This window comes from Lontra canadensis, unplaced genomic scaffold (assembly GCF_010015895.1).
Source record: "Lontra canadensis isolate GAN:19392208 unplaced genomic scaffold, GSC_riverotter_1.0 scaffold35, whole genome shotgun sequence".
Taxonomy (NCBI): Eukaryota; Metazoa; Chordata; class Mammalia; order Carnivora; family Mustelidae; genus Lontra; species Lontra canadensis.
The window spans coordinates 4,139,971-4,167,039 of NW_022631029.1; the positions used below are offsets into that span (position 1 = coordinate 4,139,971).

At 58.9% G+C, this 27,069-nt stretch overlaps 2 protein-coding genes across 3 annotated transcripts in view; one reads left to right on the plus strand and one right to left on the minus strand.

The window, feature by feature from the left end:
- Nucleotides 1-602: 602 nt before the first annotated feature.
- CILP2 (cartilage intermediate layer protein 2) lies at nt 603-9,412 on the plus strand. The gene is made up of 8 exons (XM_032867785.1): nt 603-692; nt 1,682-1,780; nt 2,781-3,053; nt 3,691-3,846; nt 4,892-5,170; nt 5,936-6,044; nt 6,241-6,398; nt 6,640-9,412. Exons 1-8 carry the CDS (start codon nt 629-631, stop codon nt 8,973-8,975), a joined length of 3,474 nt encoding a protein of 1,157 aa, XP_032723676.1. The 5' UTR covers nt 603-628; the 3' UTR covers nt 8,976-9,412.
- Nucleotides 9,413-23,141: 13,729 nt separating this feature from the next.
- The window catches only part of PBX4 (PBX homeobox 4), a 35,618-nt gene continuing 31,690 nt past the window's right edge, over nt 23,142-27,069 (minus strand). For both annotated transcript variants that reach the window (XM_032867800.1, XM_032867801.1), the window contains exons 6-8: nt 25,967-26,123; nt 25,676-25,782; nt 23,142-23,502 (exon numbers count right to left, since the gene is read on the minus strand). In XM_032867800.1, the coding sequence (XP_032723691.1) occupies nt 23,410-23,502; nt 25,676-25,782; nt 25,967-26,123 (357 nt within the window). In that variant the 3' untranslated portion in view covers nt 23,142-23,409. The remainder of the gene's footprint in view (nt 23,503-25,675; nt 25,783-25,966; nt 26,124-27,069) is intronic.

Here is a 27,069-nt window from a genome sequence, read left to right on the forward strand (position 1 = left end):
TCTTTGTGCGCCGGGTTCGCCGCCCGGGGGGCAGCCTCGGGAAGGGAACTGCCCCCGTCCCGCAGAGCGCAGGCCGAGGGACGGAGGGTAGTCGTCAAGGGGGACTTCCCCGTTGGCCGAGAAAACTAGCCCCAGAAGAGTAGAGGGTAGATTCAGGGTGGGACTTCCAGCCCCCTCGGGGTGGCCTAACGCCAACGGGGTTGAAGTTAGACCCGATGGAGGATTTCTCGCCGCCTAAAGGGCTGCCTAAAGCGTGAGTGTTTGGGCAGCTTCAGGCTCGAGTCCAGGAGAGGCACGTCCCACAGGCAGCTTGGGACCCAAGGTGGAGAATGGAGTGGGTTGAGGGAGGGACTTCCAGCTGGCGACGGGGGTGCGGGGGGAATGCAGGCCAGCCTGAGGGCGGAGGCACACCCGGACGCACCGAAGGGGGCGACCCGGAGAGGTTGCTAGCGCACCGAAGTCACCCAGGGCCAGGGAGCTTGGCTCGGGCGGGGCGGGGCCTGGACGGGGCGTGGCCTGCAGTCCCCTCCCGCCCCCACCCTCAGCCCCTGTGGCTGCCCGACCCGCGGGAGTCAGATCCGCGCGCGCGGCGGAGCCCGGACCCTCCCTCGGACGCTCGGACCCGGCCATGGCATCACTGCCGCCACTACTCTGTCTCTTTGTCGCCGCCGCGCACCTGGCGGGGGCTCGAGGTGAGGCGCCCCTTGACCCCAGCCCAGACCCCTAGGCACCCTGGCAGCCCGCCTGGCTTGCAGCCGCTTCCGGAGCAGAACCGGGGGATCCGCTCGCATCCGCAGGCCCGGGTCCCCCTGGAGTGAGGGGGCATCGGGGAGATGGTCCCTTGGGGAGGGGAGGAAACCTCTCTGTTCTTTTCCCTCCTCAAAGAGAAGGAGGGGCACTTGGAATATGGATATGAACCTTGGGTTTCCCCTGGCTTCCCCGGGGACCCCAGGGGGCCTGTCTCAGCGCTAGCATTTGGATTCTGAAGCACTCGATACTGGCCCAGGATTAAGGGGCCTGAGCCGTCCCCCTCACATAACTCCTCTCCTCCTCCACATACACACACACCATTCAGAAAAACTCCCACCTCTGGAACACCCAGTGGAGAGGGCACTGGATCCATTTCTCAGATGAGGAGACTGAGACACAGACAGGGAAAGGACTTGTCTGAGGTCATCGTCCAGCCTGGCTATCTTAGATAACTCAAGGTCAGAGACGCCAGGTTGGATTCCAAAGACTTCCCAATGCCAGCTGGGGCCCCAAGTGAAGGGATGGAAGGCACACGGAGGGAGGGACTTCCAGCCAGCAAATGGATGAAGGGGAATGCAGAGTCACCACCAACTGAGCTCATAGCCACTGAGTACACTCAGGGAGAACTGGGTCTGGGGAGCAGGGCAGATGCACAGATTTCCCCAGTCCATGCCATCTGGGCCAGGGCAGAGAGAGGGATGGGGCTGCAGAAGATTGGGGGTAGGGGTCACAGGGAGGCTTCGCCTGGAAGGGGAGGGGGAGGTCCTGCATTCCTTGGGGTCAGCCAGAGTTAGCTTCTGGCTTCTCGGAGCCTCGGTTTTCTTTCCTGTGAAATGGGGATGATCATGAGAGCACCTTGCACAGAAGCAGATCACAGAAGTCTCCATCAGCATGCTTTCTTCCCCCTTCACACTCCTCACCCTATCCACAGTCACCAACCCCCCCGAGGAGCCCACAGCAGCTGCCTGGGGCTTTGAAGGTCCATCACTGCGCCCTGGACAGTCCTCACCAGCCCTGGAGGACTGGGAAGGTGAGTCATCCCGGGTCCAAGTCCTGACTCTGCTGTGGACTTACTGTGCGAGCTCTGGCTGGTGGGGTCATGTGAGGACGGGACACAAGAGGTAGAAGGGCCCCGTACCATCCTGGTCCCCAGACATGGTGGCCCCTGGCATAGGTGTCCCAAGAGGTCTAAATTTTGGAAGCAGAGGGGTGAGAGTTCAGGCTGTTTGTCAAGGAGGAAACCAATGGAGGGTGTGTGTAGGGGGGCGCCTCCTCCCCCCCTACTGGAAGCAGCATGCAGGATGCTTCCAGTGGATTCCAGACCTCTAGTTCTGGAACCTGGGTCTCTAGTTTCCTAGCTGGGAAATTCACTCTCAATTCAGGAAAGGAGTGAGCACCCCCTAGTGGTGGTGGTGGGGAGAGGTTTGATGGAAGCGGAATCTGAGCTCTGGGAGGCCAGGCCCTTCCCACCTGTGGCTTCTGTGAAACAGAGGTTGCCTGGTGGGTTTCCCCAGCAGTGAGCAAGGGCCCAGCTGGCTCTAACCTGGAGTGGCCAAGGCGATGAAAAGCCACAGCTAGGGCTGGTCTCAGGCCCAACTCCTCCTGCTGCCCTTGTACCTCCTCACACCTCAGGGGTTCTGAATTCTGAGATGGGGGCAGCCTCAATTCTAAGGTTGGGGACTGGTGAGACAGTGGCAAGATGTCAGCGTGGCAAAATGTCAGCCTGCACCGATGGGCAAGCTCAAGAATTGGGCAGCAGAAGTGGGGCTGGTGCTAGGGGAGGCCAAACCCCCACTCCCGCCCCCCGGGATCCCTTTATAACTCCTTCTGCCCGAGTACCCTGGATCTGGGCGAGGTCATGGGCGGGCTGCGTCAGCCCGTGCGCATTGGGCGTGGGGTGACCATTTTAGACAGAGGGTAAGGCCCTTACCTGGGAGATGGGGGTGGATAGGCAGCTTCCCGGGCCCCTGCATGCACTGATGGGGCCCGACAGGCTGCGGCCCGGGTCCCAGCGCATGCGGTTCCCGCAGAGGCCAGCGAGTGGACGTCCTGGTTCAACGTGGACCACCCCGGCGGCGATGGCGACTTCGAGAGCCTGGCTGCCATCCGCTTCTATTACGGACCAGCGCGCGTGTGCCCGCGGCCGCTGGCGCTAGAGGCGCGCACCACGGACTGGGCCCTGCCATCCACTGTAGGCGAGCGCGTGCACTTGAACCCCACGCGAGGTTTTTGGTGCCTCAACCGTGAGCAGCCCCGCGGCCGCCGCTGCTCCAACTACCATGTGCGCTTCCGCTGCCCTCTCGGTGAGGGCGGGGTCTGGGGGCGGGGCCTGCGAGGGAACGGGCGGGGCTAGGGAGAGGGCGGGCTCGCGATCAGTCATGCTGAGGAGAGAGTGGGGATTGGCCGGGATAGACCATAGGTGGGTGGAGCCTGAATGGATGATACCGGAGGAAGGGGCAGGGCGGGGGGGGGGGGGGGGGCGTGGTTAGGAAGAGGCCTCAGGAGCAGGCAAAATCAGATAGGGGCAGGGCTTTCGAAGGGAGGGCCTGCCAATAGGGGCCCAGGTGGGGCACAGGAGGGATCCCCCAGGAGCCCGTCTCCCTCCTGCTGCCCTCATTTGTTCATCTGTCACTCCGTTCTGTGGGGGCGTGTTTTGGCCCCAACTATGTGAGAGATTCAGGGAGAACAGCAGGGCTAACTTCAGGGAGCTCATCTGGGGTTGGGGGAAGTGGGGCGGTGCCTCAACCGCGCCTTCAACAGGTGCGCCTGGGGAACAACTGATGGGGGCAGTGGGCAGGGCCTCTGTCTGGGGTATACCCACCCTCGGATGAACATGGTGAGGGCACCCTCCAGTCCCACATTGTTACCAGATTTCCAAAGAGGCGCAGTCCCTGGGGTGGGCGGCCGCCTCATCTTTCCCCCTCTCCGCCCTTACCGCAGAGGCCACGTGGGGCGCGTGGGGCCCGTGGGGTCCCTGTTCAGGGAGCTGCGGGCCAGGGCGTCGCTTGCGCCGCCGTCGCTGCCCAAGCCCGGCTGGGGATGCGTGTCCGGGGCGTCCCGTGGAGGCTCAGAAGTGTGTAAGGCCTACATGTCCAGGTAGGAGGGATGGGGCCTGGAGGAAAGTGTTGAGTTAGAGGCGGGGGCTGGATGCGGCCAGTTTTGAAGGGTACTTGGGGGGCAGAGGCAGGTTGGGATGGAGCCTGATGGGGCAGAGGGGTGGAAGGGAAGAGGTGGGTCCTGGAGGGCCAGAACTTGGACCACATGGAGACTGGCCCTTCTTTTCCTTCTGGGGTCCCGAGGAGCATTGGTGAATGTGTACATCTGGATGGGTGGATGCCTTGAGGGTCGCGTCCAGGCGTGTGTGGATCCAGTGGGCATTACCTTGGGTGCACCACTGAGTGTCTGTATGGCCTCATGGATGCGGACACACACAGAAGCTGGCTCACGGATTTGGGGTGCACACGCGTTGCATTCACAGCCCCCACCGGCCCCGACGCCTACGCAGACACGCGCTCACACCCTGGCAGACACCATGCCCAAGCCCTCCCAGGGCCAGACACCAGGCCAGCCAGGAGGCGACTGGAAATTCCAATCCGCCTGGGCTCCACAAACACGGTCTGGAGACTGCACCCGCAGAGCCCATGGCAGGGTGGGGGAGCACGGTGGCCAATGGGGTAGTGGGGTCCCCACCCTACCCCGCCTGGCTCTGCCCTCCTGACGCCTCTACCCTGAAGTTTCCAGCGGAATTTTCCATTTTATGGAGAAACCGCAGGATTGGGAGGGGAGGGAGATGTTCTGAGCCCAAGACCCAACCCCTAAATGGGCCCCCAGCCCCTACTGGACATTTTCTCTCCTGCTGGAAGGAGCCTCTCTGTCTTGTGAGAGTCACCTCTCCTGTCCCCTCCTCCAGGGCATTTTCCCTATTCCTCAGACCACAGGTCCCTCCCTCTGCCCCGGTTCTGACTACTCAACCACATATCCCCACTCACACTAAGGGTTGTTCCAAGCAGGGCCATGCTGAGGCCTCTGAGGGGCACAAAGGGGAGTGTCTTGGCATCTTTGCTGAGTGACTGAGTGGAAGGCCTGCCCCAGGAGGGAGTGAAGAGCCTCCCCTGTCCCTCTGCTTCCCTGTGTCCCCCAGGGTGCAGCTCCAAGACCTGCAGGTGCCCTGAGCACATCCTTCTGGGCTTGGTGGTCACCCCATCTGGGCGTCCGCTGCCAGGAGCCAGGGTCTCCCTGAGAGACTGGTCTGGCACTACGGCCACCACTGATGCCCATGGAACCTTCCGGATGCCTGGAGTCTGTGCCAGTAGCCGGGCCAACGTCAGTGCCCAGATGGATGGCTTCTCTGCAGGCCTGGGCCAGGCCCAGGCCAATGGCTCCATCTCTGCTGTGGTCACTGTTGTCCTTAATAAGTTGGGTAAGTGCCTCCTGGCAAGGAGGGTGAGGGGGCTTCTGAGAAGCTAAGAAGGAAATTCTGGATGACGCCACGTACTTTGGAGGATGCAATGCAGCATGAGGTCAGTGGGGAAGAAATAAGATGTGACATGGACATTGGAGAAGGCATAACACTAAATATGGTGTCACAGAGGGAGTGAATAAAATGTGAGACATTGGAGAAGGTACGAGGTGAGACAGGGACTTGCAGAGGGAAGCATTAAGATGGGGGCAGTCAGATTAATTGGCTCAGTCAGTTAAGTGACTCTTGATTTTGGCTCAGGCCTTGTTCTCAGAGTCATGAGATCAAGCCCTGAGCTGGGCTCCATGGGGAGCGTGGAGCCTGCTTACGATGCTCTCTCTTCTCCTTCTGCCCCTCCCTGCTCATACATTCTCTTTCTCTTTAAAAAAAAAAAAAAAGAAAAAGAAAAAGAAAGAAAGAAAAGAAAACATGGGGCACTATTTTGGGGCACCTGGCTGGCTCAGTGGGCAGAGCATGTGATTCTTGATCTCAGGGTCACGAGTTCCAGCCCCATGTTGGGCACGGAGCGTACTTAAAATTAAAAAAAAAGATGGGGCGCCATTTTGAGCAGCCTTGGGATGAAATTGAATGAGGAGGTCATCGGAAGAGGCACAGGTGAAACAGGGCATCCCTGGAAGGGAAAGGATGGGGCCCTGCCATTGGGAAGGGTTATTGGGAGAAGTTGGGATGGGGCAGGGCCCCGACCTTTGCCACCTTTGGCCCCAGAGAAGCCCTACTTGGTGAAGCACCCCGAGTCCCGAGTGCGAGAGGCAGGACAGAATGTAACCTTCTGCTGCAAGGCTTCAGGCATCCCCCTGCCCAAGAAGTACTCCTGGTGAGTGCCCTGCCCCACGCCCAAGGGCCTTGCACCCAGCATTGTGGTTCCACTGGGTTTCCCCTGATAACGTGGTGCCTTGGAAACTGGGAGGTGGCTGCTCTGCAACCTTCCTGGGTTGTGTGTGGGGCTGGGGACAGGTGCAGCCCCTTCCCTACGCCAAGGGCCTCCATGGTATTGCCCATCTGCCACCCAGGTTCCACAATGGGACCCTGCTGGACAGGCGAGAACACAGGTACGGGGCCCATCTGGAGCTGCGGGGGCTGCGGCCAGACCAGGCAGGCACCTACCACTGCAAAGCATGGAATGACGCAGGGGCTGTGCGCTCCGGTACTGCCCGCCTCACTGTGCTTGGTAAGCACCCTTGGCCCCCCCAACCTTGAGCGTGCTCTAAAACTGAACTGAGACGTAACACCAGTCAAAGTCAACCCCAAATGGAGCCCCAACTTTAGACAGCTCTCTTTCCATGCCGAGTCTGATCCCAGGCCCCCACCGAACCCTTGGGTTGAGTCCTGACCCCAGTCCAGGCCCCCAAACTTCGACTCAAATGGAAACCTCCCTCTGCCTCTGATCTGATTGATTTCTCACTCTGCAGCCCCGGGCCAGCCATCCTGCAATCCCCAGCCCCGAGAGCACCTGATCAAGCTCCCAGATGACTGTGGTCAGTCTGGCAGTGGCCCCACCTACTTGGATGTGGGGCTCTGCCCCGACACCCCGTGCCCCAGCCTGGCAGGCTCCAGCCCCCGGTGTGGGGACACAGGCTCCCGCTGCTGCTCTGTTCGCCGCCTGGAGAGCAGGGAAATCCACTGCTCCAACTACGTCCTCCCGGTTAAGGTGGTGGCTGAGTGTGGCTGCCAGAAATGTCTGCCCCCTCGGGGACTGGTACGGGGACGTGTGCTGGCTTCGGACTCAGGGGAACCCCTGAGCTTCGCCCAGATCCTGCTAGGCCAGGAGCCCATCGGATTCACCTCCTACCAGGGTGACTTCACCCTGGAGGTGCCTCCCTCCACACAGCGGCTGGTGGTAACGTTCGTGGACCCCAGTGGGGAGTTCATGGACACTGTCAGAGTCCTGCCTTTTGACCCTCGAGGGGGCGGCGTATACCATGACGTCAAGGCCATGCGGAAGAAAGCCCCCATCATCTTAGATGCCAGCGAGAGCAACACAATCCCTCTTGGGGAGCTGGAAGACGAGGCCCCACTGGGCGAGCTGGTCCTTCCTGCGGGAGCCTTCCGCAGAGCCGATGGCGAGCCCTACACCGGGGCTGTGGAGGCCCGGGTGACGTTCGTGGACCCCCGAGATCTCACGTCGGCGGCTGCCGCCCCCAGTGACCTGCGCTTTGCGGATAGTGATGGTGAGCTGGCCCCGCTGCGCACCTATGGCATGTTCTCGGTGGACCTCCGCGCCGCCGGCTCCGCGGAGCAGCTGCAGGCGGGGCCCGTGGCGGTGCGCGTGAACGCCGGCCAGATCCGCATGGCGGGCCACGCGGAGGCCCTCAAGCTGTGGTCGCTGAACCCTGACACAGGCCTGTGGGAGGAGGAGAGCGGCTTCCAGCGGGAGGGGTCGGCAGCCCCTCGGGTCCGCCGGGAGGAGCGGGTCTTCCTGGTGGGCAACGTGGAGATCCGCGAGCGGCGTCTGTTCAACCTGGACGTCCCCGAGCGCCGCCGCTGCTTCGTGAAGGTGCGCGCCTACGCCAACGACAAGTTCACCCCCAGCGAGCAGGTGGAGGGCGTGGTGGTCACGCTGGTCAACCTGGAGCCCGCCCCTGGCTACTCGGCCAACCCCCGTGCCTGGGGCCGCTTCGACAGCGCGGTCACCGGCCCCAACGGCGCCTGCCTCCCCGCCTTCTGCGATGCAGACCGGCCCGACGCCTACACGGCGCTGGTCACCGCCACGCTGGGCGGGGAGGAGCTGGAGCCCGCCCCCTCCCGGCCCCGCCCGCTCGCGGCCACCGTGGGCGTGGCCCAGCCCTACCTGGACAGGCTGGGGTACAGGCGCACCGACCACGACGACCCGGCGCTCAAACGCAACGGCTTCCGCATCAACCTGGCGAAACCCAGGCCGGGCGACCCCGCTGAGGCCAATGGCCCGGTGTACCCGTGGCGCAGTCTGCGGGAATGCCAGGATGCCCCGGTGACCGCCAGCCACTTCCGCTTCGCACGCGTGGAGGCCGACAAATACGAGTACAACGTGGTCCCGTTCCGCGAGGGCGCGCCGGCCTCCTGGACTGGAGACCTCCTGGCCTGGTGGCCCAACCCCCAGGAGTTCCGGGCCTGCTTCCTCAAAGTGAAGATCCAGGGTTCCCAGGAGTACATGGTCCGGGCGCACAACGCGGGGGGCAGCCACCCGCGAACCCAGGGCCAGCTCTATGGGCTCCGGGATGCCCGCAGTGTCCGAGACCCCGAGCGCCCCGGCACATCCGCCGCCTGCGTGGAGTTCAAGTGCAGCGGGATGCTCTTCGACCAGCGTCAGGTGGACAGGACGCTGGTGACCATAATGCCCCAGGGCAGCTGCCGCCGTGTGGCCGTCAACGGGCTCCTACGGGATTACTTGGCCCGGCACCCCCCACCTGCCCCGGCTGACGACCCGGCGGCCTTCAGCATGCTGGCCCCATTGGACCCTCTGGGTCACAACTATGGTGTCTACACGGTCACCGACCAGAGCCCGAGGCTGGCCAAGGAGATCGCCATCGGCCGCTGCTTTGATGGCTCCTCTGACGGCTTCTCTCGGGAGATGAAGGCCGACGCTGGCACAGCAGTCACCTTCCAGTGTCGGGAGCCAGCAGCCGGCCGGCCTAGCCTCTTCCAGAGGCTGCTGGAGGCCCCCGCAACAGCGCTTGGTGACATCCGCAGGGAGATGGGCCAGGCGGCTCGGGCACAGGATCAAACCACAGGTCGCCTCCGTACCCGCCGGGGGAGGGCCCGGCAGTGACCTGGGCTCCCGGCCTCACGCCTCTGCCTTGCCCCGGACTCCTCTGTACCTGGGAATTCTCTGCCCCCTTCCCCAGAAGCTCCCTTCCCCCAGGTTTCTGGGCACCCCCCTCCTCCCCTGCCCAGAATTCAGAGTCAAGACCTAGGAGTGTCCAATGGTGGAAATACCAGGCAGGGGACTGTTGCTGTGTGACACAGAATGGCGTTCTTCCTGATGGCGGGAACCAGCATCCTGGGAGACCATCGGGCATCTGACTGAGGCCCAGGGGGGATTTGCTCCCAGCTTGCATGCTGGCTCTGATTTTATGTATGTTTTGACCTTGATTTCAGATATTTTGCCCCTTGAGATTTCTGACTGTCGCCTGAAGCGCCCTCTCTGTGTCACTGAGCTGGGTGCTATGTTGGGTCCTCTGCCCCAAGCTTTGTTCTAGGGGTTATTTATTGAAACGAAGCCCATGGGGTTCATCAAGGGGTTCGGGGGGGGCGGTGTCCTGGCCCAGTGAACGTCAGGCAGGGGCTTCTTGGTTCCTGGGGCTGAGGGGCACAATTCTCACAGGTTTGGTGCTTGGAGACCCCCCTCACCTCCAGGGAGGTTGGGGCAGGGAATCAATTAAAGATGCTTCATTTTCAACTCATGGTGTCGGTCTTAGGGCGTGAAGATGGAGACTGGGGCTGCTGGCCCCAGACCTTGGCAAGCAGACACCCGGACACGAGTGTGCGAGCTGCTCAGAGGACTTGGCGAGGTCCCAGATGGGCCTCAGGCCGGCCTGTGGGTCTTGGCTGAGGCCCGCAGAAGTGTGTCTGTGACACGTGTGTGCAGAGCCGCCTCGTGGGCAGCCCGAGCCTGTGCGGCCCTGACTGCTGAACACGGTAGCAGCTGCCGCCTTGGCCTTCTCCTCTGAGCCTGGCTGTGGCCGGCGGCTCCCATCTGGCCCCACGCCCGAGGGCTGCAATGGGCAGGGAGGGGGCCCTGGCAGGGGCGCAGGCCCCCAGGCAGCAGGAGCCGAGGCTGCTCTGGACTTCTCAGCCAGGGCCACGCTGCCCCGTCCTCCGCCCCACCCATTGAGGCCTGGCCACGCCTTGGCCACATGGTGACCAGGCTGCCCAAGGCCACGGCCCCAGGCCCTTTCCCTCTGCAGGACTGGGGCGGGAGGTGGCAGGACGCTGTGGCTGGCTCTCGGTGTCCACCAGCCCTCCCGGCACCCCGTGGCGCAGGCGCTGTTCTGACCACATCCCCACTTTCTAGACAGAGAAACTGAGCTCCCAAAAGGAGAGGAAAAGTGCTGCCTGCGCTCTGGGGTGAATCCTGGCAGGAATAGGGCTGCCTGGATGGCCCAGAGGCTGCGCTCCAGCACATGCGTGAGACTCCCTTGGCCCCAGGAAGGCGTCAAAGCGGCTTGCTGGGGACCTGGAATGCAAGGCATTGTACCTTGTTCATCGCCCCAGGGATGGGGTGACAGCTGGGAGTGAGGGTGTGGGGCTGTTCCCTTAACCCCGGGTATGCTTGGGCCCTCTGCACACCCACCTACACATTTCCCCTTCCAGCGCCAGCCTGCCTGCTCCCCCACTTGCTGCCCCCACCCCTCCCGCCCACCCCACCATCTACCTGTCCAGCATTTGGAGATGTCAGCTCTGTGCCAACAGCCAGGGTCTGGAGAGGGCCTGGCCTCGGTAAGGAGATGGGCTCCCCCACAGACCCCAACACACACCTGTGGGGACAGCACTCAGCCAACATGGTCTGCTGGCTCTTGTCCATCCCGAAACCCCTCAGGCTGACCCCTCAGCCAATCTCTCCAACCCTCATGCCTTTGTCCAGGCCATTCCTTTCATGGGAACAACCTTCCCCTGCCCAGGGGGTGGTCTTGGGAGTCCAGAGGGTGGGGGAGAATATGACAGGACTCTGCCGTCGTCGAGGTTTGGAAGGCCTTCGTTGCCCACCCCCCAGCCTCTCCCTGGATGGGCTACGATGGACAGGAGTGGAGAGATGCCCCCTCGGGAGCCAGGGGGCATGTGCATTTACCCAGAACTCACTGTGTCTATGACGTTAGCTGACAGGGAGGCCCTGACTCAGAGGGGCACGTCCTTGGCCAAGGTGACCTGGGCTCCGAGCTTACCTGCCCCAAAGCCCTGCCTCAGGCTGCCCGGTGGGGTCCCGGGGACAAGCAAGTGCCGGGGGGCTCTCCCTGCAGCGGGCGGGTAAAGCTGGCTTCCAGGCCGGGAGTGATGAGGTGTCAGGCGTCACAGCCAAATACCTTTCACGGAGAGAGCGTGCTGCTGCCAGACCTGGGGCAGCTGGGGTGGGGGCGGGCAGCTGGCCTCCCTTCCCTGGGGCGGGGCAGGGGTGGATGGACGTGATCTCGAAGCCCCCTCCCCAGATGCCATGGCTGGGCCAGGAGGACGAGGGGCTTCCGGAGGGAAGTGGACCAGGGAGGACATTCCAGGTGGAGGACACAGCCAAAGCCAATGCCTGGCACAGGGCAGGGACAGCAGCCCTGGCTCCTCCCATCCCTGATGACATTTTTTAAAAGGACAGCCCTTAACTCCAATTTCCAGATGAGGAAACTGAGTCTCCAAGACAAAGAAGCCGTCAGCCTGAGCTGACAGCCCTGTGCCTCTTGCTGCTGCCTTGTGACCCCATTCGAGTGGAGCCAGGAGTCCAGCCCCCTCCCTCCTGGAATGCTGGCCATCCGCCTTCTGGTAAATCCATTGCTCTCCCCCCACAAACCGAGGCTGCCAGATCACACCCCCTCAGCCTGGGGAAAGTGGGGGGCATGAGGCCCCCCCAGAGACCCTGGCTCCAGCCACCCCTGGGGTCAGCTCAGGGCACAAGAAGGCCCTCAAGCCCGCCCACGGTATTTTAGACTTTTATAATTTTAGAACCAGGGGTTCTTAAAATTCCTAGCACTGTGAGTGGGAGAAAAATCTTGGAACAATGCTTAAAACAAGAGAGTCGTAAAACCGCAGAATCCAAGAGGAAGAAGAGAATCATGAGCACACATTAAGCACTGACTGGATGCAAGCCCTCCCTGCTCCCCCACGGCCTGACTCACTTCAAGGGTATTTAATGTGCATTTATTGTCTTGGGGTTAAAATAGGCTTGTAGGGCGGGTAATTTTCACACAAACAACTCCAATTTCACAGCTGAAGGAACTTGCCCGCAGTCACAAAGCAAATAGGGACACTGTGGGCTGGGGGGGGCAGGGAGGGCAGTATTTCCCAGAGAAGGGGACGTAGGTGGTGGGTTTTGAAGGATGTGTAGGAGTTCACCCATAGGCAAGACAGGAAGGGCGTTCTGGGCAGCTATAAATGTGTCTGTGAAGGCAGGAAGAGGGACATGGAGAGCAGAGGCAGAAGGGAAGCATGCAGGGCGATGAACGGAGCCTTGAATGCCAAGTGAGAAGCTCGAGCTGTCTCTAGCAGGTGATAGGGAGCCACGGAAGGTACTGGAGTGGAGGAAGGTACATAATTTCTTATAACAAAGAATCCTCTGGAGCTGGTGCGGGATTCAGTTTGTTGGAAAGTGTTTCTTTTATGGAACTGCAGTCTGCCTCTTCCCACGTGGCAGCCCTTGTGGGGTCCAAGCCCTACAGGCCGGTGCCCCCTCCCCTCTGGCTGCCTCTTATCCTGGCTGAACATTGCTGGCTCCTCCATTGAGGCCTCGTGGACCTGGCGCGGCCACCCACCACTTCCCCGGCCCCGTCTGTCTCTCTCATCAGCCCTCGGAGTTGGGTACATCCCAGTCTCAGACCCCAAAGACTGGAGCCAGCCTGGCGGGGAGACCTGGTTTCAGGCGGCTGAGGGGGGAACGGTGGAAACAGAGGCAGGGTGCCCGCAGAGCAGAACGGGCCAGGTGAATTGCTGCCGTCCTGCTGCCTCACCCCTCCTAGGGCCTGGGTGCAGGGTCTAGGCAGGTCAGAGGGAGGAGACCCCAGGCCAAAGGGGAGTGACAGACACCAGCATTTTGGCACGTATAGGCAAGGAAACAGAGGCTGCCCTACCCAGGGTCACAGCCGACGAGCAGCATTTGGAACCAGCCTCCCGCATGATCCATTCCCAGGTCACACTGTCCCTGTCACACCCTGTCCCTGTCCTCCCCAGACACACCCTCACACCCCACCAGCGATTCTTTCTTGTCACCCGTTTGGGTGATGCTGTCACTCTTGATGACAGCTCTACGTGCAGTCACCAGTGCCCCGAAGTGCATGTGGCCAGACTCGCCCGGTGTGCTGGATACCCCAGCCGGGCAGGGCGCTGTCCCACCTCCAGCAGCCACCAGGGGGGCAGCAACCCCTGACCTGCAGGCCCATGCCCCAGGGTCATGGGACAGTGTGTGCGGCCAAGAGCACCTGTGCACCGTGTAGCACCAATACCCCCACCAGCTCCCTGCATCTGCCTGCACTTGGGGGCACTCTGACCCCCAGACAGCTGGACTGCCTGAGTCAGGGCCGACCATAAGCCCTCATGACCTCCCACAGTTCAGACCCCCTGAGCATCCTGGGCCACAGTTGGGCGCACATGGCACTTTCTGCTCTTTCCCGGCCCTGGGGAGGGTGCGGGCTGGGGGCTGGGAGCCCGGGTGGGGGGGCGCTCAGAGTCCCAGCCGCTTTTCCTGGGAAGTCCTGAATCCCTTCCTGCTGACTCAGCCCCGGGGGCCGGCTGGCCGGGCGCTGCCAAACCTCAGGTATGTCCTCGAAGGCTGCCTCAAGGCGTGGGAGGGGGGCTCCCACTCGGGACTCAGCCCTTCCCCGGGCCCCAGCCTCCCCTCTTGTCCCAGATGAAGCTGGAACTTCAATGGTGGGGCTCAAGGCATGGTGCCAGCATGGTGGAGGCCGAGGCTGGCTGCTCGTACCTCCAATTCTTTCTGGTTGAGCGTCGGTAGAGCAGTGAGTTGCCAGCCAAGCCAGCCTCCCTCACAAAGGGGCCCTGCTCCGCCCACTCTCCCTGCCTCGTAGAGACGCTGATGTCTCAGGTGGTCTGGGGACAGTTGGCCCGGCTCCTCATCCTGGGGCCCAGCACAGGGACACACACACACACACACACACACAGAGCTGTGCACACAGGCTCCCATGTGGTGTCTACGTGTAGACCTGTGGATACAAACGGGCTCCCTCATGCGGAGACCCAGCTCCTGGGCTGTCCCTCCCAGAGCTCCATGGCAAAGAATGAGGCTAAGCCAGGTGCTGATATCCCAGCCTGTGGGGTCAGGTGTGGCCCCAGCAGGAGGGCCAGGGGACGGGAAAACCAGAAGGAGGGCCCAGGGAAGGTTTTCTGGGGAGAGAGCAGTTGATACAGGCTTTGACGGGTGAATAGGAGGTTGCCAAACCAAAATCAGAGGTCCAAAGGTCTTAAATCCCGGTTTTAGAGTTTCCTTTTTGTCCATGAGGATTGGAAGCAGGGAGATGACACCGTCAGACAAACCCCAGGTCTCCACCTCTTCTTCAAGATCTAGCCCATAAGCTCGGGGTGCTTATGGAAATGGCCGACTCATCTTTAGTCAGATGCGGGAGGCAGAGCCAAATCGAACCAGGAAGGGTAGAAGAGACCTCAGGTTTGTGAAGCACCTGCTCTTGGCTTGAATCCTGTTAATAACCCTTAAAGGTTCCCATTATTAGCCCCATTTTAAAGGTCAGGAAACCAAGCCTGAGAGAGAGAAGTCCTTTGCCCAGGATCCTACAGGGAGGCAACGCGGACATATGCAACCCTGGCCTCCTACCCAAAACTAGCTGCTGATCCGGCCCCAAGCTACCCCTGAAGTTTGAAGGACAGAACAGTGAGCCTCAAGTGAGCCAGCTTTGCCAAGGGTCACGTGTTTGCGCACCAGCACCCCACCCCTCGAGTTTCTTCAGTAAGCTCGTCCCTATACCTTGTCGTTTGGTTGCTGAGAGGCCTTAATGGGGGGCTTTCAGGCAGAGCACGTCCAACTAGACGCCCGAGGGTGCTTCTCCTCCCTTCTGGGAGGCCTGGGCCCCTGGCCTTGGCCCCCGCCTGCCGTCTGGCCCGGCCAAACGCAAACACTTGGAAATGGCCTACCCAACGGAATTTAGGTTGTGGTCAGGCCGTGGCTGAAGCAGCCACTGGAAAAACACGCAGTCCACGGGGCCAGGCCCAGCTTACGTTTCACCGAGCAGGAGTGGCCTGCCCGGCGCCCAGAGCCGAGGAATGTTCATTTTCTAGCTCTTTGGAACCTGTTGTCTGAGCAAGCCAGCTGCTGGGTGGTGCCACCCTCTGTCTGATGGCAGGCTGTGACCTGCCTCCGAGGGGGTCCTTGAACAATCAAGCCTCCTGGTCCAGCTGCTGTTGGAGACCCCTTGTCTGCTTGCATGACCTTGACGATGGGGAGTTCACCCCTTCACAGCTGTTACGCCCTCCAGCCAAGAGCCTATAACTGGCCAGATTTCTCACAGGAAGAAGGGAGGTCAGGAAGGATCCCGCACCTGCACCCCTCTGTGGGTCCCCCTGGAGAACACCCAGGCCCTTTGAGTTCAGTGTATCCCAAGGTGACCCAAGTGTCACTCCCCAAAATGTTCTCCTCACCCTGTACCCTGTTTCCGTGCTATCTGCTTGTCCACCTGTCCTGAGCCACACGGGCTTGGCAGAAGGCCCCACACATCCATTGAGCACCTACTGGATGCTAAAGCACTTTACTTACATCTCCTCACTGACTCCTCCCAGTGAGGCTTGTAAAATTGCCCACTTTACAGATGGGAAAGCTGAGGCTCAGACAGTTCACTTGATATTCTGGGGTCACAGGGGCAGATAGTGGAAGTGAAAGCCTGTTTCCTACAGATGCCAAGATAGGGGCTTGGGCAACCTCATCTTTTGGGCTGGGGCATCTCCTGGAGGCCAAATGGGGAGCCGGTGGGCCGGAGTATCTACAGTCACTCAGCTGCTCAGCTGCTCACACACCCTCCATGACTCCCATGGTCCCTCTCAGTGGGGTTGGGGGCTCTGGGTGAACCCTTGCTTGGTTACCATAGAGACCCCTAAACACAAAGCCTGGCCTCTTGGGTCAAACCTAGGCCCTGTTCCCAGTCAACCTCACAGACTCAGTTTCCCTCTGCTGAAGAGCAGCTAGCTCAGCAGCCAAAGGCCTCTGCTTCTTCAGGTCTCAGTGAACGCAGCTGGCATGCAGTAGGTGCTCATTAATTGCAATTATCACCCTCAGTAACATATAGGAGAGGGGCAGGGATTTGCACTGGGGCGTCCCAGGCAGCCCCAGCTCCCCTCCCTCAGCTACGGCCACCCCCCAGAGCTTTGCAGTGATGTTGACTGGGGTAAGTTAAAACTCCTCAAAGCACTTAAACCAGGGCCTCAGTTTCCCCACCAGAGCCTGAGGGCCTCTAGACTTCCTCTGGGGCTCTGGTGTGAGGTTCTTGAAACACCTCCTGGAGTCTTAGGAGAACAGAAATCTTTACTAGGGTTTGGGTCTGGGCCCTCATTAGAGCCCATCAGGACTTTCCATCTTGAAACTGCACATGGGGACCTTGAAACTGGCACTGCCCACCTAACTTGGGCCTGGATGTACCTGGACATGGGGAGCTCTCTAACTCTTCCCATGGACTGGCTTAGGGAATCTGGAAATTTCAACTAGGGCTTGGAAATGGGGAGCCTCCAAATTCCCATATAGGGGGCCTCAAATCCCCTATTTCCAGGATCACACCCTCAGTGGCCCTGGCAGGTTGTGGGCATTCTTAGAGGTGGGAGACTGGGGGGCAGGGAGGGTTGGAGGGAAACCTGAAAGAGGTTTGGACCGGGCCACTCTAACCCCATGGCCTAGGGTGTTCTGGGGCCCAGGGCAGCAGCCACCAGAACCCCAGTCTCTGACCCTCCCCTCAGCCCAGATGACCCTTAAGTTTTCCCTGGAGATGGAGGGGGCCTGGGGCACGAGCGAGGGGAGGAGCTTCAGGGCTAGAGGCAGTGGGGCCAGGATCAGGGGTGGATCCAACACCCCAGAAAGAAGATAAACCCGGGGCCAAGGAGGGAAGGGGAGGGGCCAGAGTCAGGATCAGAAATGGGGGAGAGAGGGGCGCCTGGGTGGCTCAGTGGGCTAAAGCCTCTGCCTTCGGCTCAGGTCATTGTCTCAGGGTCCTGGGATGGAGCCCCACATCAGGCTTTCTGCTTGGCAGGGAGCCTGCTTCACCCCCCCCCACCCCCGCCTGCCTCTCTGCCTATTTGTGATCTTTGTCTGTCAAATAAATAAATAAATAAATAGCTCTTTAAAAAAAAAAAGAAAGAAAGAAATGGGGGAGAAGCGGTCTCTGAGAAGGGTGGGTCGGTGAGGGGCCAGGTCTAGGTGGACAGAGACTCAGGTGCCTGCCTAATTCTGCCCTGGCCCAGGAGAGATCAAGAGATTGAACCAGAAGCTGCGGGAAACTTCGACTCAGGACCAACATGAGGTGTCTGAAGTCAGAGACCTTCCCCACACACAGAGCCCAGCTCTCCTCACCTCTCACCTTCCCACGACTTCTCCACCCACCAGGCAGTCATAAGGTTGAGGCCAGAGAAGGGCAGCCTTGTCTCTAGGATCACAAAGTCTCCTCTCCTCCCCGTGATTTCAGGGCAACTGAGGGGGCCCTGCAACTGCTGGAATTGTCCCATCTCTACCCTAGAAGAGAATGAGGTGCAAGGCAGGACAAGGCCCCCAGCATCTCAGTGGCCCCTCTCTAGGCTGAAGCCCCAGGATGCTGGCTCCCCTGGGGAGGAGTCAGTAAGGAGTCAGAGACTCTGAGGGGTCACATGGCCTGGGAAGAACGGCTGTGAGGGGGTGGGCTGGGAGCAGAAGAAAGTCTCAAGGAGCAGTAGAGCAGTTAGCCAGGTGCTCAGTACAAAGAAGGGAGGGCGCTCAGGCAGGCGCTCAGTGCAAAGGCCCTGCGGTGGAAAGGAGTTTTGGGAGGTGTAGTGAGGAGGTTGGAGAAGGGAGAGATAATGTCAAAAATGGGGGGATAAGATGGAGGGGGAATTGGATTCTGAGAGGGAAGGGAAACCCGGCTGAGTAAGTGAATAGGCCTGGATCCATTTCACGTTGTAAGATCGCCCTCTGGCGGCCGGATGGAAAACGGGCAGAGAGATGGGAGGAGTCCACCCTCAAGTTCATTCTGGCACTCACAGCCAGGAGGATCTTGGTCAGACCAGCGGCCTCCTGTGTTCCTGTCTCAGTGGCCCCTTTGGTGAAATGCAGACAAGATAGCCCAGACCTTCCGAGAGCGCCCCTTACGTGGACATCGTCCTCAGTGCTTTGCGCCGATGTGTTCACAGGATTCCTACGAAGCCCTGCTTTCTATTCCCGCTTCACAGTTGCGCTGAGCCCGGTCCTTTACGTGGATCCGCCCTTGGACAGCACAGCCCCAAGGTGAGGGGGAGTCTCATGTCCTTGGGAGAGGCTGGTCTCCAGACCCCCCCTCTGGGCTTTCCTGCAGGGTCTGCGGGCCACGGCGACCCCTGGTGGTAGGTGGTGGGACACAGCAGCTGGACCTCTGACACCCGCACCATTTGACACCAGCTGTGGCCTCCATTTCCCTCTCTGTATGGGTCCCCTCTTAGGTAAAACCCCTGATCATGCATGCACCGCCAAGCCCCCAGGTTGGTGGGAGGACAATGAGCAGGACTGGCTGAAAAGAGTGGTCAGAGTTTCAAGGGCTCCAACTCCTGTCTCTATACCAGCCTTTTTGGAATTTTGTATTTTTTAAATTTAATTTTTAATTAACATATAATGTATTATTTGTTTCAGGAGTACAGGTCTGTGACTCAACAGTCTTACATAATACACAGTGCTCACCACAACACACACCCTCCCCAGTGTCCATCCCCCAGCCACCCCCTTCTCCCCCCTACCCACCCCCCTCCAGCAACCCTCAGTTTTTTCCAGGGATTAAGAGTCTCTTATGGTTTGTCTCCCTCTCTGGTTCATCTTGTTTCATTTTTCTCTCTCTTCCCCTGTGATCCTCTGCTTTGTTTCTCAAATTCCACATATCAGGAAGATCATATGATAATTGTTTTTCTCTGATTGACTTATTTCACTTAGCACTTATTTCACTTAATACCATCTAGTTCCATCCACATCATTGCAAATGGCAAGATTTCGTTTTTGATGGCTGCATAGTATTCCGTTGTATGTATATACCACATCTTCTTTATCCATTCATCTGTGGATGGACGTCTGGGCTCTTCCCATAGTTTGGCTATTGTGGACATTGCTGCCATAAACATTAGGGTGCATATGCCCCTTTGGATCACTACATTTGTAATCTTTGGGATAAACACCCAGTAGTGCAATTGCTCAGTATAGGGTAGTTCTATTTTCAACTTTTTGAGGAACCTCTCTACTGTTTTCCAGAGTGGCTGCACCAGCTTGTATTCCCATGGAATTTTTAAAATGCAAACTGCCAGGCGGCTCAGTCATTCAACAGCTGCCTTCGGCTCAGGTCATGATCCCAGAGTCCTGGGATTGAGCCCCGCATCGGGCTCCCTGCTCAGTGGGAAGCCTGCCTCTCCCTCTCCTACTCCCCCTGCTTGTGTTCCCTCTCTCCCTGTGTGTCTCTCTGTCAAATAAATAAAATCTTTAAAATAAAATAAAATGCAAACTGCCCAAGGGTATAAGGAGAAACAAGAGACTGCCTTCCGTGCCAACCCCAGCCCCCTGGTTCCTTCCCTAGAGGCCACAGCTGTGACTTGTGTCTCCTTCCAGAGATATTTGGATAAAAGTCTCCCCCACCCCATTTCAAAAATGTACACAAACTGCCACTCTCCCTACTCTTTACCCTAAGGCACCATGGATGAAAAGTCAGTCCTGCCTTTTTAACAGTTTTATAGTATTCCACTGCATGACTGGAGAACCATTCATTGATTTAAACAGTCTTCAACTGACAATTATTTTCAATATTTCACAGTTACACAAGATGTGAGAAATGCATTCATTTTGCATTTCTCATATACATACATTTGTATACTTGTAGACATGTAGCTGTAGAAAATTCTTAGAAGAGAAATTGATGAGGAGAAAGGTGTGCGCATTTTTAATATTCATAGAGTCTAGAAAATTGCCCTCTTGAGCAGCTGCTGGATGAGCAGCTCCAGGGGTACTGCCTTCGGGATCACAGGCCTGGCTCTGCCGGTATCTGACTGGGGCCCTCAGGAAGCCTCTGAGCCCCAACGTCCCCACCTGTTGCATGGAGGCGCCATCAGCGCTCATGGCCTTGCATGGCCAGTTCAGGGGTTCGGAGTGCTTCCTCTGTACTCTGTACTCTTCTAAGATTTGTGGCTCGATTATTGTTGTGTGGCCACATTTTAAAAAGATTGATTGATTGAAGAGAGCATGAGCAGGGGGGCAGAGGGAGAGAAACTCAAACCAACCTTGTGCTGAACAGGGAGCCTGATGCGAGGTTCAATCTCAGGATCCTGAGATCAAGACCTGAGCTGAGAACACCAGTCAGAGGCTCAACTGACTGCACCACTCAGGTGCCCCTAGGCGTTTTTGCATAGTGCAATAGGAAATGTTAATAGAATGCGACGTTATGTGCAGAATTTGAGCTAAGGTATTCCTTCAAATTAAAAATCCCCCAGAAGGGTGCCTGGGTGGCTCAGTGGGTTAAGCCTCTGCCTTCACCTCAGGTCATGATCTCAGGGTCCTGGAATCGAGTCCCGCATCGGGCTCTCTGCTCAGCAGGGAGCCTGCTTCCCCCTCTCTCTCTGTCTACTTGTGCTCTTTCTCTCTGTGTCAAATAAATAAATAAAATCTTTAAAAAAAAAAAAAAAAAAAATCCCCCAGAAGACCCAGCTCCAGGCCTGCGGCCCAGAGAAGCACGAATTCACACGGTGGCCACTAGAGGGCGCCCGTGAGCGGAGGCCGAGCCGCGGGAGTCCCAGTCTGGGACTCGCCAGTCGCAGCTTTGTCTATTTCCCTCCGGAGCACCGGGTCTCGCCGTCTTCCACGCCGGCACCCTCCACCTCTCCTTCCCACCTCTCCGTTGACCAGACGACCTGTCCTGGCGTATCCCACCTTCTCCCACCGTCAAGACCTCCCCAGTGCTCGCTGCCCCGGTTTCCCTCCCACATGGCATGGCCCCCGGCTATCTGCTGGGAATCTCCTCCGCACCTGAGCTCCGTGTCTGACTCTCTCTGGAAGCAGTGGGGGGTCCCATCGCCCCACTGAACGCTCGCTGCTCCGCCTGCCGTCACTTCCCCCTGCTAATAGAGTTCCTGCTCCTGAAATCTAGTCTCTGTCTTCCATGACACCCTCTCTTGGTGTTTGCCCTATATTCTGGCCTCTCAGGACTCTCACATTTCTGTCTGAGGAACACAACTAATACATCCAGTTGTGTGATAGACACCCCAATTCTGACGGTCCAGAGCTGAGCCATCTTCCCTGCATGGCATCCTACCTTCTCTCCCTGCGCCTCCCGGCCACCCCACTCCCATTCAACAGCAAGTCAGACATGTCTGCCTGCATTTGCCCCCACCCCCACCCCACCCCACCCTATGACCACAGGACTCGCTGACCACCACCCCTTAGGTCGGCTCTCTGCTCAACAGCTGGGAGGCCTGGGAGGCCCCGAGTACCGGTGGTGCCCACCGCACTGACTGGTACCTCTCATCCCTCCCACCTGTGTGGGCACCTGGGGCAGTGCCCAGCCTCCCCCCCACCCCCGAACGTGCATTCTGCATGCTCCCCGGCTCACCTCCCTAAGATCTCGTCTCAGATCTCCCTTCTCTGGTGGGTTATTGTCATAAAACGCAATGAAGCCCTGATACATGCCACAACGTGATGAACCTCGCAAACATGACGGTGAGAGAAGCCAGCCACAACAAAAGGCCACAGAGTGCATGATTCTGCTGATAGGAAACATTCAGAATAGGCACGTCTAGAGACACAGAAAGGATACTCGTGCTTGCCAAGGGCTGGGGGAAAGGGGTGGGGAGTGACTGCTCGTAGGAATGGGGTATCCTGTGTGGTAAAGGAAACGTTCTGGAACTAGAGAGGGGTGATGATTTCACAATCACACTGCGAATGTAATCCATGCCACCGGATTCTTCTCTTAAAATGGCTAAAATGGCAAATATTATGTTACATATATTTTACCACAATTTTTAAAAAGGGAAGGGACACCTGGGTGGCTCAGTGGGTTAAGCATCTGCCTTTGGCTTAGGTCATGGTCCCAGAGTCCTGAGATTGAGGCCAAGTTGGGCTTCCTGCTCAGCAGGGAGTCTGCTTATCCCTCTGCCCCTCCCGTATCCACTTTTGCTCTCTCTCAGGAAGGAAGGGAGGAAGGAAGGAAAGAAAGAAAGAAAGGAAGGGAGGGAGGGAGGGAAGGAGGGGGGGAAGAGAAGAGAAGAAAGAGAAGAGAGGAAAAAAGGAAGGAAAGAAGGGACAGAGGGAGGGAGGGAGAAAAGAAAAAAAAGAAAGGGAGGGAGAGAGAAAAGAGAAGAGAAGAGAGAAAAAAGGAAGAGAGGAGAAAAGAAGGAGGAAAAAAGAAAAGGGAAAAAGGCACCTTCTCCTAGAGTCTGACCCTGAGCCCACCAGCAGACTTCTGGTCATGTTTATTCTCTTTGTCTCTCTGGAATGTAATTTCACTAGAGCAGGGCCCTGGTCTGTCAGTGGGGCTGCAGGGAGCCAGGAGGCAGTCGAGCTGGACCTGAGGACCACCACCTCGGGCAGGGTAGGGCGTCAGCTGCCACCTTCTAGCCACAAATGATAGAAAACCCAAGTCAAACTTTGTGAGGGGGAAATGCCCACAGCAGGCAGTGCAGGGCTGGTCCCCAGCTGGCACAGGAGCAGACCCAGCCAGGGAGAGAGACACCAAGCTGAGTGGCGTTGTGGGCACGCAGCCGCAAAATGGGAACCAGCTAAATGCTCAGCGCCGAGGCCGGGGGCCTCCTGCCATGGTGCTTCACTCGCTGGAAGAAAATCCTGGCCAGGATGTCAACGGAGAATGGTAGAACTTATATTAACAGGAAAAAGTACAAACCCAATCCCCGGCAAAGTTCGGAGTGCACAGCAGACGGAAATCGAGAGCACATGGAATGAGATGACAGAAGAGATTGGGGAAGGCAGTGTCTGGGGAGCCGGTGTGCGGAGGGACCCAGGAGCTGACAGAACCATGACACCAACACCGCGCCGCTCTGCCCGCCTGGCATGGCCACCGCTGGGAACAAATCTGGGGTGAACAATATCGACGTGAAAATAAGTCCGAAATTTTAATGAGAGAATTTGTGACAAGTCCTAGGAGAAACAATTCACAGTCTTAGCATAAAATTACTATTAAAAAACCGAAGTGAATTGAGAAAATGAGCAGCATCTCAGCCCATTTCAGATCCCAGGCGGCAAGCAAAGGATGGTGCCCGTCGCCTGCTGCAGTTCTGGGTTTTTGAGGTAATCAGTGGCACGGGCAGTAAAGACTTGAGTGCCCGTGAACCACGGCCAGCCACCCGGTCCCCAAAACTTAATTAGATGCATCTGAGTTGACGCTGCTGAGGTCTCCAGCAGGCGAAGCGCTGGACACTGGGGGGGCGGCTCCCTGCCAGCCACCCCGGGCCTGCAAAGACAAAGAGACTGAGCATCAGAAGGCCACGGATGGCCCGTCCCGCCCCCACACCCCCCTAAGAAGAACCCAAAAGAGGAGGCAGGAGCCAGCAGAGGGACTGAGGGGTCCTGCTGGGTCACAGTTGGCCTCGCCACCTGAGCCCCGAGGTGGCCGTGCTTCCCCAATGGGAAGGGGCCTCCACACCCGCCGGGGCTTTGCTCAAGGACTGATATGGCATTGTGGCACAGCCGAGGCTTCTACATGTTCTGAGGGGAAACAGATCCAACCTGGCCTGGAGCTGGTGACAGCCCCTGAACCATAGAGGCTGGAGGCAGTGAGCCGGAAGGGCACAGAAACCCAGCCGGACAGGAGCGGGTACACCAAGCCTTGGGATGTTTGTCCATAGGACATACCCCCCCTCTCCCCGCAATGGAAAACACCCCTGAAAAGGGCTCTCCGCGGGCGGTATGCTCCATGGAGAGGCCTGTTTGCAGCCCACGAGGGCAGGGCCACTCCGCTTCCCAACACTCGCTCCAGTGGGGGTGGCTTCCACCAGAGCCAAATGCTCCCAGGTGTGCAGATGTCACACCCTCCAAGTGACCCTGAGGGCTCACTCGGTCTCTCCTGAGTCTGCATGCGACCACATGAGTTCCTCCTCCCCTTCCTCTCTCTAGCATTTTCCCTTAACAGGCTGAGCCCTCCGGCTGGCGCCCTCTACCTCATCTGACCCCACCAGGCTGAGACCCAGCCCTTCGGCCCTCCCTGCCTCAGCTCTCTCCTCGCCACGTGTCCCCCTGAGCGGTCATGGCACGGGTGCTTTAGATGCCAATGTCAGGTGAACGGACGGACAGATTGCTGGCTTCCTGAGGGGGCTGCTTCATCCCGTGACATGGGGGTGCCCGGCCTCCATCTGGGAGCAGCTGGGATGAGCACTGGCCTCAGGGGGACATCCTGCCCTCAATGGACACCCACAGTGCTATGTTCCGGGAAGGAGGCCATGAGTGGTGAAGAGAGGGGTCCATCCGCAGGACTGAGGGCTGACAGGCTAGTCAGGGCAGCCAAAGGGCAGCCCAGATGTTCCTCAGGTCACAGGCTGGAGGCAATAGCTTCTGACAGGGCAGCCTTGCCCCTCGGGTTCGGCTCTCTTGAAAGAGCATCTGTGCCCCCCAGAACCGGCGGGGTGTCCACACCAGGCCAAGGACATTCCCACTTATTCTGTGGGATGGACAGGACCCTGACTCATGGTCCAGGGAAACCACCTCGGGACTTAGGCAGCTCCAGATCTCCTGGGGCTGGTTCTAGGGGAAAGGATGGGCGGAGTCTATTAGCTCCCCACTCACACCCATCACACCCAAGGCATGGAGGAAAGCACAGAGCAAGATGAGGCTGGGCCACCTGGTGGTGCCAGAGCTCCCTGCTCCCCCCAGGGGCTCATGGTGGGCTGTGGGGTTACCATGGTGATGAGACAGTTCTCGCCTGCACCAGGTCCTGCCAAATGGCACCAGGGGGTATCCATTCCCTGCATCAACCAGGGGCTGCAGGTAAATCAGCGGGGGGTCAGCTGACACTGGAGGGTACACTCATGTGAAGGGAAAGGTGGGCTAAGGCCTGGCCAGATGCCACACAGCCGTGCACCCGCATGGACACATCACAGCTGTGCCTGTGCGGCCTCTTTAGAAGCCCTGGCGACAGCCAGTGGGATGCCGGGCAGGCTGGCAAGGCCAAGGCACTGACGTGGTAGAGAGTATGAGCCTAGTAGGGCTCCACATTCCAATGGCCAGGGCCTCGGATGCCTGTCCCCTTCCACGCCCCAGGGTACAGATGCCCACTGGGAGGGAGGGCTCGTTCCCAACAGCCACAAGCAACAGCCCTTGCCTTGGGCGCACCACTTGGGAGTTACTGAGTCCTGGGACTGGAAGTGAAGGGCACAGGTCTTTGCAAAGTGGGCCCCACAGAGCCGTGCCCCTGAGGCTGTTCTGCCAACCTGATATCATCAGGACAAGGGACCAAGCATCCAGTGGGCCTTTCCTCATTGCTGGGACCTGAGGGAGCCTTGTGGAGGCTGAGAGTTGGCTGGCAAGATGGCCCATTCCCAGGACCCACCACCCATCTGGGCTTTGCATCTCTGCCCCAACACTGGGTCAGGGACCCCAAGGGCATCCTCGGATTGTGCCCTGAGACTCACCTGGGACTGTAAACCGCCTCCCACAGGGGCGGGGCGGAGAGAGGTCAGGGTCTGCAGGGTGATAAGTGCATCCCCGGCACTGGTCAGCGGGAAGGGACCAGAGGAACCTAGAAGGGATGTGAGGTGTCAGGACAAGTGTTCCAGCCCCAAAAGTTACAGAGGCTCCTCAGCCAGGAATGTGGCTCCTATTGGCCTCGGCTCCAGAGAGAAGGTCTCCCCCAGCCCCTTCCTGTGCAGCTCAGCGGGCGTGGCCATCCACAAAGGACAGTCCCTGGGCTGGTCCTCACTCACCCGAGCTGGGTGTTGACGGGCAGCTAGCCTGGCCCCCCAGACCCCCGACTTTGGTGGTGTCGACTGCCATTTTAGTCGTATAAATGGTAGCCTCTTCTTGAAACTTCCCCATATTCTTTTTATATCGGATTCTTTTGTTGCCGAACCAGTTGGAGACCTATGGACACAGAAAGAAAGACGTTGCTGGAAAAGCTGACCCAGTATGAGATAACGTGAACATATGGTGGGTTCTCTCTGAGGTGCCCATGCTCCCACGGCCAGGAAGAACATCTCTGAGTGGCAACATGCAGCCCCGGGTCTGGGTGAGAGGCTGGGACCAAGAAGCTGGTGCTGACTGAACAAGGGGCCCAGGGAAATGGCCACAGTGGGGGGAGGTCACCCTGAGCTGGCCTGTCTTACCAGGTGCTACTGGAATGGGGATGGGAAGGAGCTGGAAGGAAACAGCATGTCTGACACATGGAGAGCTGAGCATCCACTCCCTGCAGGGCCAGGAACAGACTAAATTCTGGATTGTTCTTTCGGGAAAGTGAGAGCCAGGGAGCCACCCAACCCCGGGGACCCAGCAACCCCATTCCTGGGAATTCAGTCTAAGGAAAGACCACGTCGGATCCACAACTTCTCAGAGGATGGCTAACCGACATGGCAGCGGGGAGGAGCTGAGCGCTGAGATGAGCCCCATCCAGTTCTCGCAGCAGCTGGGGACAGCTATGGTCACAGCCATCCTACAAGCCAGCGGGCTCTGCAGGTGCAGGAGCCCCAGGGCTGAGCGAGCCGAACCTAGCTGACCCCAAACCTGCACCAGGACCAGGCCAGGACTCCTCCCCAGGGACATTCTCTGCAGTGGGGCTGTCCTGAGCGCTGTGGGGTGCTGAGCAGCACCCCTGGCCTCCACCCACCAGATGCCAGCAGCAACCCACCCACCCAAGGGTTGTGACAATGAACATTCCCCTGGGGGCAGAATCAGTGAGCCCCTGGGCCAGCACCTTCCTGTGAAGACCAGCATGACTGGAAACACTTAAATACCCCAAAGTAAGGCCTGGGGCCCTTCAGTGAAGTATGTGTGGTTTAACGAACAGAAATAAACAGTGGCAGGGTTTCAATGA

Bases quoted from the DNA above. Each gene is read 5' to 3' on its own strand.
- CILP2 (XM_032867785.1), top strand. From the start codon at position 629: ATGGCATCACTGCCGCCACTACTCTGTCTCTTTGTCGCCGCCGCGCAC. The intron at 3,054-3,690 runs GTGAGGGCGGGG...CCCTTACCGCAG, and splicing joins GCGCTTCCGCTGCCCTCTCG to AGGCCACGTGGGGCGCGTGG. The intron at 5,171-5,935 runs GTAAGTGCCTCC...CTTTGGCCCCAG, and splicing joins TGTTGTCCTTAATAAGTTGG to AGAAGCCCTACTTGGTGAAG.